The sequence below is a fragment of the Lolium rigidum genome, chromosome 7 (genome assembly GCF_022539505.1).
Source record: "Lolium rigidum isolate FL_2022 chromosome 7, APGP_CSIRO_Lrig_0.1, whole genome shotgun sequence".
Classification (NCBI taxonomy): domain Eukaryota; kingdom Viridiplantae; phylum Streptophyta; class Magnoliopsida; order Poales; family Poaceae; genus Lolium; species Lolium rigidum.
This window is the reverse complement of record NC_061514.1, coordinates 95,872,394-95,892,670: the sequence shown is the minus strand read 5'-3', so window position 1 is coordinate 95,892,670 and position 20,277 is coordinate 95,872,394. Positions and strand designations below refer to the sequence as shown.

Genomic DNA, 20,277 nt, shown 5'->3' with positions numbered 1-20,277 from the left:
CCGCTGCTGGAGGAAATCCGAGCAGAGATGGGCTCAACCTTGGACGAACTAAAGACCAATTGCTCCAAGCCCGTGAGGATACGGTCGATGGTTGACCTGGTTCCCAAAGGAGTCAAGGGCGTGCGGATCACTCCGTTTTATCGCCTCACCGTCTCCGGCCGCCGTGGAGCTTGTACCCCATGCATCGGTGACATCGTCCTGCTCTCACGGGCGATGCCGCTTCGGCCGTCCGACATTGCGACCGGCGGCAGCACATACTGCCTGGCTCACGTCAAGGATGTCGATGGGTGCAGCTTTGTGATCAGAACGTCCAAGAGAATAGAGGACGTAAGCTGCTATGGCTTCGTTGTTAGTTTGCTGAGCTTCATACCCTACGCACGCATCTGGCGGTGCCTCCAGTACGAAGCCGCCGTCGAGAGAAATGCAGCCCTCGTCAAGGCTGTCGCCGGCGACACGACGCAGGTAACCAACTACATAAGCTTTGTATACATCACTGCATGTGCATAGGCGTAACATTATACGAATGTCTCATCTGGCTGATCCTTGTGAACGGCATGCAGAGCACAAGCCTGACCGGCGTCGGCGGCGTTCTGCTAACGGCTGGCGCGCTGTCTGCGTTCGGGCTCAACGGCTCGCAGACTGGCGCCATAATGAGCTGCGTCTCGGCGGTGCAGTGCCCTGGCGCGAGCAGCAGCAAGTTCAGCCTCATCTGGGGGCCGCCCGGCACGGGCAAAACCAAGACCATCAGCGTGCTTCTGTTGGCGGTGTTGACGATGACGGAAAAAATCCAGATCAAATGCCGGGTCCTGACGTGCGCGCCGACCAACACCGCCATCTCCCAGGTCGCTTCCCGCCTCCTATCTCTGAGGAAGCAGCATCCCGACGCCGGAGCCGGCGCCGGCTCCGGACGGTGCTACGGCGATCTGCTGCTGTTCGGCAATAAGCAACGCATGGCCGTCGACAACCTTCTCGACGAGATATTCCTGGACACTCGTGTCAAACGCCTTAAGAAGTGTTTCTCGCCTGCGACTGGTTGGAAGCCGTGCCTCCGTTCGCTGGAAGTTTTTCTGACCGAGCCGAGAGTACTGAAATACCACTATCAGCAGGCACGCAAGGAGAAAAACTGCTCAAACTTGCTCGAGTCGTCCTTCGTCAGGTCAAGGTACCACGCCATATCCCAGAAGCTTCGCGGCTGCGTCAGAGAAATTATGTCCAATGTCCCTAGAGATATCATCCTGGAGAAGAACTGCAAGAACATTGCGTCTCTCAATAAGATGCTCGACGACTTCGGCAAGCTGCTCGGTAACAAGAGCGTAGGGAATAATATCGTAGTGGGCGTCTTCATGCCTACGATTGGACAGAAATGCGATGGTTCAGCGGGTGCGGCCGGTTACTCAGGCATGGTTCAAACCCTGAGGCGAAACATGGCTGAGATCCTAGGCGTCACAAGAACTCTGATGCGAGACCTGAAGCTTCCTCACACAAGCCAGGATTTCAAGATCAAAAAGTTTTGCTTTCGAAGTGCCTCCCTCATTTTCTGCACGGTGTCTGGGTCGGCTAAGCTTAACGGGCAGAAGATGGATTTGCTTCTCATCGATGAGGCTGCGCAGTTGAAGGAATGTGAATCCCTTATTCCGTTGCAAGTCTCTGGACTGAAGCATGCAGTTCTTATCGGTGACGAGTGCCAATTGCCAGCGACTGTAAAAAGCACGGTCCGTTTTTTCTCCTTTAAAAATCTTTCTTCAGAAATATCTAACTTAGTACTACTCACATTATTTCGAATTGAACATATATGTATGTGATACTCCTGACTTCTGGGCAACAAAAGCCTATTAAGGTGTTGGACAAACCTGAGCAATAGTATCTCTTGCAGATTTCAGACAATGCATTGCTGGGTAGGAGCCTGTTTGAAAGGTTAAGTTTGTTGGGACACAAGAAGCACCTCCTGAACATGCAGTACAGGATGCACCCATCCATAAGCATCTTCCCCAACTTCAGTTTCTACGACAAGCAAATCTTGGATGGCCCGAACGTCACGCAGGCGGGGCACGAGCGTGAGTACCTCCCAGGCACCATGTTTGGGCCATACTCGTTCATCAACATCGACGGCAGGGAAGATCGTGGCCGCAGCAAGAGGAATATGGCCGAGGTAGCCGCCATCCTGGAGATCCTTCGTAGTCTCAAACAAGGTGCATCTGCATTGCCTGAACAATATTACATTTAACTGAACTTGTTCCTGCTACTGTTAGATTGTTAGCACTGAACAATATCGAACTCATGTTATGTTTGTTTACCATTCAGCTTGTATCAGCACGGGGCAAGTAGTTAGTGTGGGCGTCATATGCCCGTACGCCGCCCAGGTGGAGGCGATCCAGGGGAAGATCGGAGACGTGAAGGCGATGCGTCCCCTTGTTCTTCGCGTGAACTCCGTGGACGGGTTCCAAGGCAGCGAAGAAGATGTCATCATCCTCTCCACCGTCAGGTCCAACGGCGCAGGATCCATCGGCTTCCTCTCCAACCGGCGCCGCGCCAATGTCGCCTTGACTAGGGCAAGGTAAAGCTAGCCGCGATCTGGGACCATATAAACAACTGAAAGTAAGTGTAACCTGGCACATCTTTCTTGCTTCTTTTGGTTGCAGGCACTGCCTCTGGGTTCTGGGCAACGCGGCGACGCTGAGCAGCAGCGGCTCGATCTGGGGAGAGCTGGTCAAGGATGCCGTGGAACGTCGGTGCTTCTTCGAATGGGACGATGGCACGAGCGCCTCTCCGTCCATTTCTCACCGCTCCCGCCTGCTAGAGCCTGAGCGAGGTGGAGGCGCTTCAGCTTTCGATATCTGTGACGCCCTAGGTTCCCTGCAACTCGCCTAGTGAAATGCGCCACAGGGGAAGTAGTGCCGATTTGTTTTGGACTTTTGGGTCTTAAGACTTGTAAACGTAATCCATGCCTCGCTGTAGTGTTGATCAAGCGATAATGGGTTCTCACGAATTCGCAACATACATTTTATTCGAACCTAGCTAGTTGTTCGTCGATTTCGGATGTGCCTACGGCTGTTAACTATGCTGCACTGATTCAGTGAAACTATCATAATTTAGTCTCTCAATTGCAAAATAATTGAAGTTGTTGGTTTGTCCTAAGCCGAAAAATTTAAGTTTAGAGAGGGATGATCGCATGGGGAGGGGGGAGTGAAACTGGGATTGAGACGTGTCTCTGGTGGTGAAGGTGGAGGATCGTGGGGAGTGGTTAATCCACATCTCCTCCAAAAACTATGCAGTGGCAGAAGAAAGCAGTGCTCCCCTAGCACTCCTCCCTCAAGTTCTACTAGTGATACTGATAAACAGGTGGTGTGCACTGTGCAGTGTGCTATAAGTGTGATGTGGAGGGACACAATTTCAAAGGAATGTTTGTTGATTTAAACTCACGGATTCAACTCAGCTTAGGATCTGAAGGAGAAAGGGGGAATTTTTGTTCTTGCTCTGAAGCTCACATGGCTCCAACGGCTTCTTCTCTCTTCTCACTGTATATATACACATTGTATATATACATTACACAAGTTGCAGTTTAGTCCCTCAACTTCAATATTATACAACCTAAGACCTACCAACACTTCCCCTCAAGAGTGAGAAGGAACAAAGAATGAAGTGGAATGATTGATTCTATTGATTGTGACTGTGAGGTATTTATAGGTCCCCAACAAGTGCTTACAATGCCGGTTACAAGGTTTGGTCGCTTTCAAAAGGTGTAGCGACTGTTCAGTGTAGACAACGTTTGGACAACGCGAAATTTCTAGGCGCGCGCTGGGCGTCGGTCGCCCGATTCGGGTGTCCAAAATCGGTTGCTTCCGTGTCCGTTTGATCAATATCGTCCGGTTAGCCTGCTTTGTCACGTCGCTCTCTACAGCTGCAATGTGTCAGGCAGGATGTCATGTTGCTTTCGGCGCTGGTACTTGCATGGTGCATGCGGAGGCTGTACTTGTCCAAAGTAGGTGGACCCCCCATCATGTGCACGCTATGTCATCTCTAGCTCCATGCACTTAAAAGCTACAAATGTTACTGCTACACACAAGAGCTACACATAAAAACACGATATATAGGTTTCTACCGGTGCAGATAATCAATAACTTGTGCAATAAATAATCGTTAACCAACTTTTTTTTTCTACAAATTGATTTACAACAAATATCACCAAAAATTCCAGTATTTTTTTAGATAATTACAACAAACTCACATATGGTTGCGGTAATGAAATAGTGGTTAAGCAAGTTAGTTTGCTATAAATTAAATTCCAAAAAAGTTCTAGCTATTTCAATAAAATTCAGGAAATACTACAACAAAAAATCATGTGTTGCACCATTTTAAAAGTCATGTAAACAAATGGTAGCAAACACCCAGATAACATTACAACATCTCACGTCTTCTTTCACAACAAAATTCGTACGAGGTAGTTACATTTTAAATTGACTTATACAACATCAGTAAAACTAACGAAAATAAAACTTGTAGCGAACACCTAGATAAGATTACAACATCTCGTGTTTACTTTCACAACAAAATTCATACGAGTTGGTTACATTTTAAAATTACTAATACAACATCGATTAAATTGACGAAAATAAAAATTGTAGAAAATGCCCAGATAACATTACTCCCTCCGATCCATATTAGTTGCCACTTACATAGATGTATCTAGACATATTTTAGTTCTAGGTACATCCATACTAGTGGCAAGTAATATGAATCGGAGGGAGTACAACATCTCACGTCTTCTTTTACAATAAAATTCATATGAGGTTGTTACATTTTAAAATCACTTATACAACATCAGTAAAAAATGATGAAAATAAAACTTGTAGCAAACATCTATATAACATTACAACATCTCATGTGTACTTTCACAACAAAAATGATACGAGGTTGTTACATTTTAAAATCAGTTATACAACATCAGTAAAACTGTCAAAAATAAAACTTGTAGGAAACGCCCATATAACATTACAATACCTTGTTGTACTTTCATAACGAAATTCATATGAGTTTGTACAATTCAACACACATATGCAACGTCAAAAAAATTCACGAAAAAACTTGCATCCAACATTGGTGTCTGCTTTCTCAACAAAACTCATACAAGCTTATTACCCCCTCCGTCCATAAAAGGATGTAGAAGAATTTTCTAAATTTGGATGTATGCGTACACTAAAGAGTGTCTAGATACATCAAATTTAGACAAACTTGCGACATCCTTTTATGGACAGAGATAGTACATTATTAAGTAAGTTAAGTAATCTTAGATAAACATTGCAATTCCTCCACGTGTGCTTTTGCCACATAACTCTTACGCATTTGTTACAAAAATAACAAACCTAAAAGTAGCGATGTGTAGACATAGCGAAAATCAACACTACATGTATAGAAGTACATTGGGTCTAGTGTATTGTTGCATGCATAAAGAAACTCAGCCATAGAACAGTTCGTAGTAGTACTGGGAGTACTCCACGGGAGTAGCAGCAAAAAAGTCAAGCCTAAAAAAGTTGTCGGGTCCACCACGTGAAGCGCCGTGTGCATGCAGTATCCCCACCACATAAACAACGCGTACGAAAGGAAGCGACCGATCTTTTTCGGCCGATCGGTCGGCTGATTGTAAGTATTTTCCAAATTTCTAACTGCTAGGTAGTTTTCCTAATAGAAATCCTAACTGCCTTATTAGCCTAATTACAACGCTAATTTATTCCTAACACTCCCCCTTGAACAAACGATGTCTTCAAAATCTTCTATGTCCGAAATTCTCCATAGGGTCTCTTCAAAACTTGATCTTGTAAATATATGTCCTCCAAAATCTCGTGGAAAAAATATGAGGATAATATAGGAATCCAATATACCATTGGTATAATTTTATATCATTTAAACCTTTATGAGAAATCCGTTGGAGAACTCATAAGGAAAGATTACAATTTATTATTATCGGATGATAAATACTAAGTTCAGTCCTGGGAGATCTCTCCCCCTGAACTTTGCAAATTTCTAAGTCGTCTCATATCAATGCCATGAATGCATTTTTGAAATGCAGCTTTTGGTAAAGACTTGGTGAACAAATCTGCAAGATTGTCACAAGATTTGGTTTGTAAAATATCAATTTCTCCATTTTTCTGTAATTCATGAGGAAAAAACAGTTTTGGAGCAATATGTTTTGTGATATTACTTTTAACATATCCCATATGCATTTGAGCAACACATGCAACATTATCTTCATAGATAATAGTTGGTGATTCTAATGAACCTATACCACATGAGGTCTGGAACTGATTAATCACTCTGCGAAGCCATACACACTCACGTGAAGCTTCATATAATGCAATTATTTCAGAGTGGTTAGTGGAGGTTGCTACTAAAGTCTGTTTAGTTGATTTCCATGAGATAGCAGTTCCACCATATAAAAATACAAATCCAGTTTGTGATCTAGCATTATGGGGATCAGAAAGATATCCAGCATCAGTATAGCCAGTCAAAGTCATGTCTTGATTTTTCTGATAGAATAAACCAAGATCTTTGGTACCTTGTAAATACCTGAAGATATTCTTCACTCCATCCCAATGGCGTTTTGTTGGAGCTGCACTATGTCTAGCCAGTAAATTTACTGCGAAGGCAATATCTGGCCTAGTACAATTAGCAAGGTACATTAGTGCTCCTATCGCACTAAGGTATCGAAACTCAGGTCCCAATACATCTTCGTTATCATCCCTAGGTCTAAAAGGATCCTTTTCCATATCAAGGGATCTAACGACCATGGGTGTTTTGGATGGATATTATTTATCCATATTGAATTTTTCCAAAACTTTCTGAATATATGCGGGCTGATAAACGAGTATTCCCGAGGGAAGATGCTCAAGTTGTAAACCTAAGCAGAATTTGGTTTTTCCCAAATCCTTCATCTCAAACTCCGTCATTAAATGATTGCGTGCTACAGATATATCTGCCGCGTTACCAATGATGTTGAGGTCATCAACATAAACTGAGATGATGCAAAATCCTTTTGAGTATTTCTTTATGAAAACGCATGGGCAATCATCATTATTTGAGTATCCTTTCTGAAGAAGGAACTCACTAAGCCGGTTATACCACATTTTACCCGATTGCTTTAAGCCATAGAGTGACTTTTGTAATTTTACACAATACATGTTGCGATTTGCGGTTGGATTAGGGATTTCAAGTCCATCACGGACTTTCATATAAATATCCGCATCGAGTGACCCATATAGATATGCGGTCACTACATCCATTAACTGCATTGATAAATTCATTTGTACTGCCAATGATATTAAGTATCGAAACGTAATTCCACTCATTGCAGGAGAATATGTATCGTCGTAGTTGATACCGGGTCTCTGCGTAAACCCTTTTGCTATTAGTCTCGCTTTATATCTCACCACCTCATTATTTTCGTTCCTTTTTCGAACGAAAACCCATTTAGCTCCCACAGGGAAGACTTTTTGAGGAGTAGGTATTACTTTAGAGAATACCTCTCTTTTATTAAGCGAGCGCAGTTCTCGCCTCAATTGCCTCCTTCCATTTAGGCCAATCCGAGCGCTTCAGGCACTCTTTCATAGATTTTGGCTCTGGATCCAGTTGAAGGGTTTTAGCAATTTCAGAGGAGAAATATGTGTCGACAAGTGTAGTCTTTCTATTGTATGATTCTCCCGAATCGATATAGTTTATGGAAATTTCATTGATTTCTTCAGGCACCGTGTGATTTCCCATAACAATGGCGTCTGGTTGTTTCGATGTCCCAGCATTAGAATTTGTCTGCACATTTATGCTAGGTTCTTGATGTTGAACATCATCTTGGTGTCTATCAACTTCATGTTGATTTGCATTTACCGTCATAGATTTTCTTTGTTTCCGCGGTGGCTCTGGAGAAGCCTTTTCCCTTGAGACCAGATTTCTCCCCCTTTTATTTGCAATTGGGAGTTGAGTAGTTTTATTTGGTACCTCTACTCGTTCTGGTGCATTGACTGCAGGGATATATGATTTGGTGACACCTTTGTAATCAAGTAAATGCGTACGGCAAGTTATTTGCAAAGTGTTGCAAATCTATTATTCTCTGAACTTCAGATTCAGATTCTTTAGTACGTGGATCTAAGGATTGGATGCCTGTTACATTCCAATCTATTTCCTGGCATTCTTTGTGGTTTGTTTCTCCCCTAATGCCGTGAAATGATCCTCATCAAAAATTGAATCAACATACCGGGCTGTAAACAGGTCCCCTGTTATGGGTTCTAAATATTTTATAATTGACGGAGATTTATATCCCACATAGATTCCAATTTTTCTATGGGGGCCCATGGAGGTACGGTGCGGTGGTGATATCGGTACGTATACAGCACAACCGAATTTTCGCAGGTGGAAAATACTTGGCTGATTGCCTCGTACTATTTAAAATGGGGAAGTTTCATGATATGCAGTTGGTCTGATTTGCATCAGATCTGCGGTGTGTAAAACCGCATGTCCCCAACAAGAGGTTGATAAATTGCAATTCTGCAATAATGGTCTAGCAATTAATTTTACACTTTTGATTAAAGATTCAGCCAATCCATTTTGAGTATGAACATAAGGTACAAAATGTTCTAGATGAATGCCTAAGGCCATACAATAATCATTGAATGCGTGTGAACTAAATTCAGCCGCATTGTCCATTCTTATTGTTTTAATCCTGTGTTCAGGATGATTTGCTCTTAATTTGATAATTTGAGTTATTAATTTGGCAAAGGCATGATTATGTGTTGATAATAAACACACATGTGACCATCTAGTAGATGCATCAATTGGCACCATAAAGTACCTAAATGGTCCAGATAAAGGTTGTATTGGACCACATATATCTCCTTGAATTCTTTCAAGAAAATTAAGCGACTCATTTTTAACTTTGAGGTAGGATGGCCTAATAATTAATTTCCCCGTAGCACATGCGGTGCCTACAAAATCTGATGACTTGGGAAATTTTTTAATTTGTAAATTATGACCAATAGAATTGCTTATAATTTTTCTCATCATACCTATTCCAGGATGACCAAGGCGATCATGCCAAGTCTTGAATTTATCAAGATTTTGAAAAATTATTTTGTACGCAACATAAGGTACGGGTTTGATGTATGTAAAGTATAATCCGGATGAAAATGAAGGGAAGTTTTTCAAGAGTTTGTTCCTCATATCCGTCGCTTTTTGTTAAAAGCAAATATTCTTTCTTATCCATCTTAACGGTTTTAAGATGGAAATCATTTGATCGGATATCTTTGAAACTTATAAGGGTACGTGTTGATTCAGGATACAAAAGTGCATTCTGAATTACAATAGTAGTACCCATAGGGAGTGTGAATGTGGCTCTTCCAGAACCAATTATTGCTTTGTTACTCCCGGTTATAGTCATAACATCTTCCTTTCTCTTAGTAAGAGTTTGGAAGGATTTTGTTTTCCTTAAAATTGTGTTAGTGGTAGCACTATCCACTAAACATAATTCTTTTTCCATCGGATTTTTCCCGTAAGATTTCTAAAAATAGAAAGAGAATATTTTAGAATAAATTTATTTTATTCATATATTCATCAAATTACATACATATTATTTATATTACAAATTCAAAATAAATACATTACAATATTATGTATGATTCACATAATACAATACATGTAGTCTGAAAGACTTTATTCTACTTGTTGTTATACAATATATAACACATCGTAGTATTTGAATAGCTAAGTGACATCAATTGTTTAGGAGATCAATTGAGGTCTCCAAAAACATCTTGGGTGTAGTCCACAAGCATGTCTTCATCGAGGATGATGTTGTCCTTTGGCTTACACCTGGGCGAAGTTCGGGCTGGGCCGGGCTTGAAAAAGCCCGCGGGTAAAAAGTTAGGCCCGAGCCTGGCCCGGCCCGACCATTGGGCCTGTAATTTAAGTCTGAACCCGGCCCGAATGAGCAAAAAGCCCGGCCCGGCCCGACCAGGCTAAAATGCACGAAAATGAAGGCCCGAGCCCGGCCCAGCCCGACGTTCGGGCTCTGATTTCAGGCCCGAGCCCGGCCCGAAGTGCAAGCCCGACCCCGCCCGGCCCGGGATTTTCGGGCCGAGTCGGGCCGGGCTGCCCATGCCCAGATGTACTTTGGCTTGAATTCTTCAATAGCACTTTGAGAAGGACTAGCTTGAGGGTTGTCTTCAATGGCATTGAAGTGAGCTTCAGCCTTATTTCCATGAACTTGCTTCCCTTTTCCTCCATACTTCATGTATAGGTCCACTAGGTGCTTGGGAATACGACATTTGTTTGTACGATGATTCGCACATCCACACCTTTGACAAGTTTGAGAGTTGTCATTTTGATCATTTCTCTTGAAATGACCTTTCCCCTTAAATTGACCATTGGTCTTTTGACAATTGTTTTTCCACTTTCCCTTGAATTTTCGGAAGTTCCTTTTACGGTTTCCTAATTTATTAGTAAAATGAGCATTAGCATGTGCTTCAGGGATCGGCATGGCACCCGTTGGGCGAGCATTGTGATTTTTCATGAGAAGTTCATCATGCTTCTCGGCACGAAGTAATGTGTATATAAGCTCGGAATACTTCGTGTATTTGTGTTGACGATATTGTCTGTTGCAATATCCTCATCGAGGATGGAAAGTGCATAAGGTCTTCTCTATTAAATCTTCATCTGAAACTTGCTTATTGCAAAATTTCAGTTTGGAGTTAACTTTATGCACGGCAGAATTATATGCCGCAACAGACTTAAAGTCCTGAAACCTTATGAGAGACCATTCTCTCTCGGCTTCCGGCAATATAACCGCTCTTTGTTGGTCATATCTCTCCTTGAGGGAGTTCCATAAAGCTAGTGGATCCTCCTCCATCAAATATTCATTTTTTAAATCGGGATGGAGGTGGTGCCTTATGAAATGTAATGCCGCATACTTTGCCACTTGGGGTATTTCTGGAGCATTTTTGGGGGGTGTGATAATCGTGGGACCAAGATTACGTCCAGTTAAATTTATTTTCATATCCATGGCCCATGATAGATAGTTACTACCATCAAGTTGTAGTTCTTGGAATTCTTTTTTACTGATGTCACCCATTTTTCCTTTTCTCTTCGTACTTCTCTGTTCTCTCTTTAGCCTATCGCTAGGGGCAGAGACAGTGCTGATGACGTGAGAAGGAACAAAGAATGAAGTGGAATGATTGATTCTATTGATTGTGACTGTGGGGTATTTATAGGTCCCCAACAGGTGCTTACAATGCCGGTTACAAGGTTTGGGTCGCTTTCAAAAGGTGTAGCGACTGTTCAGTGTAGACAGCGTTTGGACAACGCGGAATTTCTAACTGCTATGTAGTTTTCCTAATAGAAATCCTAACTGCCTTATTAGCCTAATTACAACGCTAATTTATTCCTAACAAAGACATGGTAAATATATCTATGAGCACCAACTTGTCACAAAATTTCATAAAAGGTACAACGTTAATACTTTTCGTTAATACATCAACAAGTTGGTCTACAATTTGATAAAGCTAACATGGATAATTCCCTTGGTTTTGTCATGTTGAACAGGGTTATGTACCACATTAATTGCCCCTTGATTGTCGCAGTAGAGTTCGAGCAACCCAAGTTCATATAGTAATATACTCAACCATATCTATTCGCATAAGCCCGAAGCCAAGGACTGAAACTCTACACCCAGCCCAGTCAGCATATGCGTATCCTTATATTTTTAGGTGTCCAAGATTAGATAATAAGATGTCTTTTTCGGGACAACTCTTGAGATACCACAAAATCCTATTCACGGCACCCAGATGACTAGAGAGAGGTTCATGCATATACATGCTTACTATACTAAAGCATACACAATATCTGGTCTTATATGTGATAAGTAGATTAAACTTCAGACTAGTCTATGGTATTGTTGTTTATTTACTGAATCACCTGAATTTGCTAGAGTACGATGGTTCTATGGTTCTGCTCAATGGGTGTCAGTGTTGGCTTACGCTCTAGCATACCAATTTTAGTTAGAAAATCAAGCGCGCATTTTCGCTGTGAGAGATAAATACCTTGTGTTTCATAAGGAACTTTGATTCCTACGAAATATATGTCCCTGGCCTCAAATGACTTTGTGAACATCTTCTTCAGGCATAAGATCCCTTTCTCATCGTCACATGTAATCGCTATGTCATTAACATAAACTACAATGGTAATCTTGTTATTGCGCTTCTTAAAAAAAATAGTATGGTCTATGTTGCTTTGTTGATTGTGTATTTTTTAGCTTTCAGGGACCTAAATGAAGTCAAACGAGTTAGGATTCTGGGGATGTCAATATTTCATCAAGAGAAGCACCTGCAGCACTTGGACCTCTCGAGAAGGGTCATGAGGGCCAAAAGAGCCGAGGTGGCACGCCTAGTTGGGGTGGGCGCGCCACCCCTGCTTTTTCTCTCCCCGGCCGTCCAATTCGCTTGATTCTTTCATCCATGGATCCCGTCTAACCTAAAAACCTCTATATAAAGGACTTCCCGAGCCTTCCTCGAGGAGAGCACCGTAAAAACACCGAAACACCAAAGCAAGCCAGAACCAACGAAGATTGGAGGGGGAAACTTCACCGGAGCCGCCGCTAGAGGAATCTCTACCTTCTCCAACGTCTCTACCATCATCACCATATGATGAAGAGGGAGTAGTCCCCCTCTGGACTATGGGTTTGTGGCAGTAGCTTGATCTATTTCTCTCTTGTTCTTCATAGATCTAGTACCATATGAGCTGCCCAACATGATTATGGTCGTATATGTAATACCTATATGGTGGATCTTTATTCTATGATTTGATATATGAGATTGGAACCTATTATGTGTAAGATGTATTGGTAGATGCATATCATGTACCGCGTTCTTAAGTACTTGTTCTGATCCAACTTGCATGCAAGAGCATGTGCGAGGAGGAGTGTGTATTAGATGGCGTAGCATGGAGGTTGTGATTGAATAGTGACAACAAATTCAAAATATACTATGGTATTTACCTTTCTTTTGTTGTCTCACTAGGGATAAAGTGAATTCATGTGCTATAGTTATCACGTGATAGCTTGATAATCTTGTTTTGTTAAGGTAGGATATTTGTGATTCAAACATTATGTCAAATTACCTAAGGCTATACTCTGTTGATTCTTAATTGAAGATTGCTTGGAGTTTTCCCTTTCTTGAGGAGTATAAGAAATATGTGTTGCATCATCTCTATGTTGGGATGTGATGCTGATCATATGAATTCTTATCAAACACATGTTGAAGTTCAATATTATGTCTTTGATGAATTGTTTGTGTCCACTACAACCTAAAAAAAGAGAAGACAAGTGTACCCATGAACCCCGACCCATTTTAAAACCATAATAAACACCTTTGCAACCACAATTTATATATTTTTCCATTTATTATTTCAAAAATACAAAAATACTGTCTTCACTTGCAAACACACAAAACCCAAAACAACCATCCTTTTGGTTGCATTTATCTTGCTTTCTTAGTTTACTTGCTTTACTTTACTTTATTTATATTTATATTTCATATTACTAATATGAAACCTTGTGCTTGACAACCACACGATGGAGCTGGGGACACAGACAAAAAGTTTGGTTTGTAGGTTGCTAGAAGAAGAGAGGAAGAAACAACCCTTACCAATTCCTTGAGAGTTGATATAAAGTCTCGAGTCACCCTTATGGGGGAAAAGACGCTTGTTATAACTTTCTACACTTGGAGGCCCAAAGAGTTGGTACAGTTGTTGCCATCTGACATAAGGTTTTATCATTAAATTGTGTTGTACACATGACATAATGTGACCCAAGTTTTTGGCCAGAAGAACATGTTCCGAAGTGATTTCTAAAATTAATGAATGAACATAGTTTTTAAGTTTGTGTTTTCAGTGATTGATAAGGACTGAGAGTATATTTCCAAATCTGTAAAGGACGTAAACTTGACTGTAAGTTGTTACACTAGTGCAAGTTATGCTGACCTAGAAGATTGGAAATTTTGCACGAATGGAAAGCCATAAGTTGAGAGAATCATAGTTAGACAATGAAGTAACATTGGATGCACTGTCATTAAATATCTACATTGATAGTTTGGTTGAGAAAGTTTGACTCTCATAAAAGTGTGTTTTCTAGTGTGTATGACAAAGTAAGTGGGAGTACATAAGACAAAACGAAACGTCATAATGAAACATCATAATGCACACAGGAAGAAAAGTCTCACTCTTCTACTAAACGCATAATTATAGAATTATCATTATGATGATAAAGTAATGTCAAATAAGGTGACATTAAAAATTGCAAAAAAAAACATACGGATCTAAAAGATTTGGGTTGTTAACCTCTCTCCATGAGCAAGCATGATCATTAGCACACATATGCAATATGGTGTTATGATTAATAAACAAATGTAACTAGATTATTTGTACTCTAGTGCAAGTGGGAGACTGTTGGATATAGTGTTGCAGAGGCAAAAAAATAAAGAGTGTTTATTATTATTATATATCAATAGTTCATAATAGTTTCATGCCATGCTATTACTGTATAATCGGAAACATTGATACATGTGTGGTATTGTAAACAAACCAGGGTCCCTAGTGACATAGGCATCCCAAATGGGCCTGCCGAAGATAGTATCCGGGGTTTACTGAAGGCCCACTATCCGAAGAATAAGAAGATTCGGGAGCCCAAGATATATTAAGGAAAGCTAGAATTGTAATAGGAAGTATTATTTGTAATCTGGCGGGATGAGTTAGAAACCGTCCCGGACTCTGTAACTTATGTATTACGAAACCCTCGGCTCCACCTCCTATATAAGGGGGAGTCGAGGGACAAAGAAAGGATCGAATCTACTGTCAACACAATCCTAGTTTTCATAATCGTCGAGTACTTTTCGCCTAAACCTTCGAGATCTACTTGCCCTCTACTTCTAGCAAAACCCTAGTCTACAATCTGTAGGCATTGACAAAGTAATCTTTTGTCAATTGGCGCCGTCTGTGGGAATTAGAGGTTGCAAGGAGCTGATCTCGATGGCACGTTCAAGATCTTCGACTTCGTCGACAGCAAGTAACGCGACGGATCGAGGTAACAAGGAAAAAACTGATCTATTCAATTTTATTCCTCACCCGCCCTCCCGTATGGATGCATGTGCCTATCTGGAGGAGCCCATCATCATGACGTTCGGAGAATTCCGATTTAGCATCAACAAGGAAGGATCCTACCGTCTCGAAGATCCGATCTCGTCGGAATTTTCAGCGGTCGATTTAGCTCTTCATCGGGTGACGAGAAGTCTCCTTTGCCATGCTTCATCGACACCAAGACAAAGGGAAAGCTCGTCAAGATCTTCAGCAACACATCCTTCGAGTCGTCTGCGGACTCCTTTATAAGCAGCGACTCCGATAGCGTCGACAGCTTCAACTTCATCGACAAAACTGCTGCCATCGGAAAGGTCTTCACCACTCTATACGATGGTGTCACCAATCCCGATAAAAATCAATGTTCAAAATATCATCGGATCTATGCGATCGAAGACGCAGGCCCATCGGAACCGGAAACATCAGAGGCTTTCGACAATTTGGGAAATCCATACGTCGATCCCGCTAATCTCAGGAGAGGCCTAGGCACTAAATACGTCGGGTCCTCGCCTCGAGAAAGAGCACAACTCCCGCAAGCAGCATGGGACAGGGCCGCAAGAGCTATAGATGGTTCAGAACCAATGACCACCACTGCTCTTGCGCAAGAGCTACAAGCATATCAATATAGACTTGCTCGAATAAGTCGAGAGTTGGAAAAAGAGACAGCATCCTTGAATAGGAGAAAAGAGGCGGCTTCTGCATCCAGCAGGCGTCGAGCAGGACTCAGTCGTCAGTCAGAAACTTCGGCAGATAGCCATAGAGAGGCTCGAAGGAGAGCAAGATCTCGGCTGCAAAATATACCCGAAGGAGAGAGGGGAAACCTAATTCAAAATCACCAGAGAGCGGCAGCACTCACCAGAGCTTGCCGACGAAGATATGTGTGGGCTCCCGTGCTTTACGAGAAGAGTTCGAAAAACCCGAGTACCAAAAGGGTTCAAGTTACCCGAGAATTTCAAGAAGTTCGACGGCTCGCAAGATCCCGAGGATCGGCTCGTGGATTATCTCGAGATGGTAAAGCTGGTAGGAGGAACCGGGGCAACAGCTATGCAAAGTATCCAAGTTCATTTGAGCGGTGCCGCGAGATCTTGGATAAAGAAACTCCCCCCAAGTTCCATCGACAGCTGGGATAACTTCGAGGACATCTTCGTGAAAAACTTCCGATCTACCTGTAAAAAACCCGCGTCGTTGGAAGAATTGAGAGCATGTCGACAGAAACACGACGAGTCGATGAGGAAATACATACAGCGATGGAACATCATAAAAAACTCGGCAGAAGATATATCTGACGAGCGAGCAATAGATGCGTTCGTGGCAGGAATTCGGCGAGGAGATTTCGTCGAGGACTTGGGGAGAACCAACCCCAAGACCATATCAGCACTCATGGAGATAGCCAATAAATGGGCAGATGGAGAAGACGCAATATACAATAAAAGACACAGGTCGCCAGAAGACGATCGTAGTCGAAATTATCAAAATAGAAGGCGATTTTCTCGCCAGTTCTACAGCAACGATGCTCCGGGCCATATATCTGCCGGATTTCGGGGACATCCTGGAGGAAATAGTCGAGATGACTATCAAAGGAGTAATGAGCAACAAGGCGACAACAGAGGTGATTTTCGTGGCAACAGGCAAAATAGTGGACCAAGGATTCCAAGACCTTACGTGTCTCCCGAGGAGATGATGAACGGTCCGTGCCAAATGCACTTTTACCTCGACAACAACGGGAAGAGGCAGTCAGGACATCTCCAGAAAGACTGCCGTAATTTTCAGGCAATGTTGCGAGCTGCAGGAATTGCAAATGCCCAAGCAAACAACAGAAACCCTCGGGAGCCAAGGAGCGAGATCCACCTTCCACCTCCTCCCGCAATTACCGAAGAAAATCGACACCAGCTCGGAATAGCGGCAGCACCACACCCACCTCCATATGTTGACCCCAACTCTAATGGTGCGGTCTCGATGATCCGGAAAGCCGGGCCATCAAACAGGGCGCGAGAGGTAATTTCGCGACAAGTGTTCATGGCGGAGAAGATGCCTCCACCAACGATCGAGTATTTAAATTGGTCGGGGCAAGACATCGGCTTCACGATCGCGGACCATCCGCAGCAAGTTCCTCGACCGGGACAATCAGCACTCATCTTACCCGCGTAGATCGCTGGTTTTGACGTGTCGAGAGTTTTCATAGATGGCGGCAGCGAGCTTAAACCTCATGTATGCGGATACACCGAGGAAGATGAACATATCTCTAGCAAATCTGAAACCAACTCGACACACGTTTCCATGGGATCACACCGGAGAAGCCAAGTTACCCATTGGGCAAGATCAACCTCGACGTTCGCGTTTGGAACCCGAGAAAACTACGGGATAGAGAATTTGGAGTTCGAAGTTGTCGATTTCCCGTCACAATATCACGCTTTGTTGGGACGACCAGCGTATGCCAGGTTCATGGCAGTGCCGCATTATACATATCTGTTGTGGAGGTTGCCGGGGCCCAAGGGACCTATCACAATCAAAGGAAGTTTCGCGTTATCTGATAAATGCGACAAGGATTTCCATCGACTATCAGAAACTTTCGGGATGCAAGCAGAGTATGCGGCGCCAAGATTCACCGACTATGATGTGCTGCCAGAAGTAGGGAGATCTTCTAAGGAGCCAACTTTCAATACAACCAAGGATTCAAAAGAAGTACAGATCCACCCGACAGATCCAAAGAAAATGACGTCCATTGCCGCAAACATGGATGTCGCATAGGAAAGCGCGCTCGTCGAGTTCCTCCGTGAGCACTGGAAAATCTTCGCATGGTGTCCGGTGATACGTCCAAAACGTATCTACTTTCCCGAACACTTTTGCTATTGTTTTGCCTCTAATTTGTGTATTTTGGATACAACTAACACGGACTAACGCTGTTTTCAGCAGAACTGCTTTGGTGTCTCGTTTTTGTGCAGAAATCCAACTTTCGGGAAAATCCTCGGAATTCTTGCAGAAGGCCCTATTTTCCAAGAATAATGACGGAGCCAGAAGGACGCGCCAGGTGGAGGCCCGAGGGCCCCACACCATAGGGCGGCGCGGCCTAGGGGGGGCCCGCGCGGCCCTATGGTGTGGCCCCCTCGGCTGGCCTCCGACGCCCCCCTTCGGACTACTTATTGGCCTCGACCTAAAAACGCACGGGGAGAAGTCGACATCGCCGAAACCCTCCGGAGAGCCGCCACATCGCGAAACTCCGTCGCGGGAGCCGAAGTCTCCGTTCTGGCACTCCGCCGGGACGGGGAATTGGAGGAGATCTTCACCGCCATCACCGCCAACGCCTCTCCATCAACCAGCCATGTTTCCCCCATCCATGTGTGAGTAATTCCCCGCTGTAGGCTGAAGGGGATGGTAGGGATTGGATGAGATTGGTCATGTAATAGTCATAAGATTGTTAGGGCATAGTGCCTAGTATCCGTAGATGTCACTTTTATGATATTGTTGCAACTTGTTATGCTTAATGCTTGTCACTAGGGCCCGAGTGCCATGATCTCAGATCTGAACATGTTATTGATTCATTAAAGATATTCGTTGTTTATGATCTTACCTGCAAGTTGTATACACATGTCGCTGTCCGGAACCAATGGCCCCGAAGTGACAGAAATCGGGACAACCGGAGGGGATGGTAGTGATGTGAGGATCACATGTGTTCACGGAGTGTTAATGCTTTGCTCCGGTACTCTATTAAAAGGAGTACCTTAATATCCAGATAGTTTCCCTAGAGGCCCGGCTGCCACCGACTGGTAGGACGGAAGATGTTGTGCAAGTTTCTCATTGCGAGCACGTACGACTAAATATGGAACACATGCCTATTGATTGATTAGTACTTGGATACCGTTTTATTATTATCTCGCAAATGCCCCTGCTTTGATTGTTACATGAGTTTCTCTCATCCATGCAACGCCCGTTAAATCCGTCCCTGTGCCTACGGTATTTTAATCCTGCTGTTTACTATAATCGCTCTTCGCTGTCTTTATTTCACCGTCGTCGTTATTTCACTATTTCCACTGCCATAGAACTGTTACTATCGATAAACTCTTGCGAGCAAGTCTCGTTTCCAGTGCAGACTGAATTGACAACTCCGTTGTTAAGGCTTACAAGTATTCTTTGTCTCCCCTTGTGTCGAATCAATAAATTGGGTAATACTTCCCTCGAAGACTGTTGCGATCCCCTATACTTGTGGGTCATCAAGACTATTTTCTGGCGCCGTTGCCGGGGAGCATAGCTTTATTTGGAAGTTCACTTGGATTGATATTGTTCGCTGCAAATTCTCCATTATGGGTAAACCTCGCGATACTAAGATCGCCATATTACCATCCACTACAAGAAAAGGTACAACTATGAGTACCTCTGCCGCTCTTGATTCACCATCTGTAATTGATAAACTTGTTTCACCGCCACATGCTTCGCGTGCTGGTACTTCTGCTGAATCTGAAAATTCTCATAATATTGATAATGTTTCTGCTGTGCTTGATGATAGTGGTTCATTGGGATCTTTTCTAGATGCTACAATTGCTAAGTCTAGACAAATTGAAAATACTGAAACTCCTAATGCTGCTACACCTGTTAATTCACCTGAGTCTGTTGATTACTCTAGTGATGATCTTGATGAAGATTATGTAGAACTTGATGATGATTTTATTGAAAAATGCAATGCTACTACTGATGCAAGAAAAATTAAAAAGTTGCTTGCAGAACATGCTGTTTTAGATATAAACCATCTCCCGATCCTAAATTTGCCACATCTCCTATAAACATTAGGGATAAAGATTATGATTTTTCTCTTGATCTATCTCATATAGCTATTGTTGAGAAAACACCCTTTTGTGGTACTGAAAAAGAAAGTGCTCGTTGAACACTTGATCGAGTTATCTACTCTTAGTGGCGTGTTTTTCTGATGATGTCAAGATGCGTACTTATTTTGTCGCTAAAATTTTTCCGTTCTCATTAAAGGATGATGCTAAAACTTGGTATAATAATTTGCCTCCTGGTTCTATTAAAAGTCCAACTGATTTGCGTGATGTTTTCTTTCGAAAATACTTTCCTGCTAGTGCTCAACATGCTCGCTTTGCGAGAGAATTTATAATTTTGACCAGG

General features: G+C 42.8%; 1 protein-coding gene across 1 annotated transcript; it reads left to right on the top strand.

Annotated features, from left to right (window-relative positions):
- Window positions 1–213: 213 nt before the first annotated feature.
- LOC124671700 (uncharacterized ATP-dependent helicase C29A10.10c-like) lies at window positions 214–2,868 on the top strand. Its single transcript, XM_047208041.1, has 5 exons — window positions 214–483; window positions 561–1,712; window positions 1,874–2,189; window positions 2,302–2,482; window positions 2,640–2,868. Exons 1-5 carry the CDS (start codon window positions 214–216, stop codon window positions 2,866–2,868), a joined length of 2,148 nt encoding a protein of 715 aa, XP_047063997.1.
- The last annotated feature ends 17,409 nt before the right edge of the window (window positions 2,869–20,277 follow it).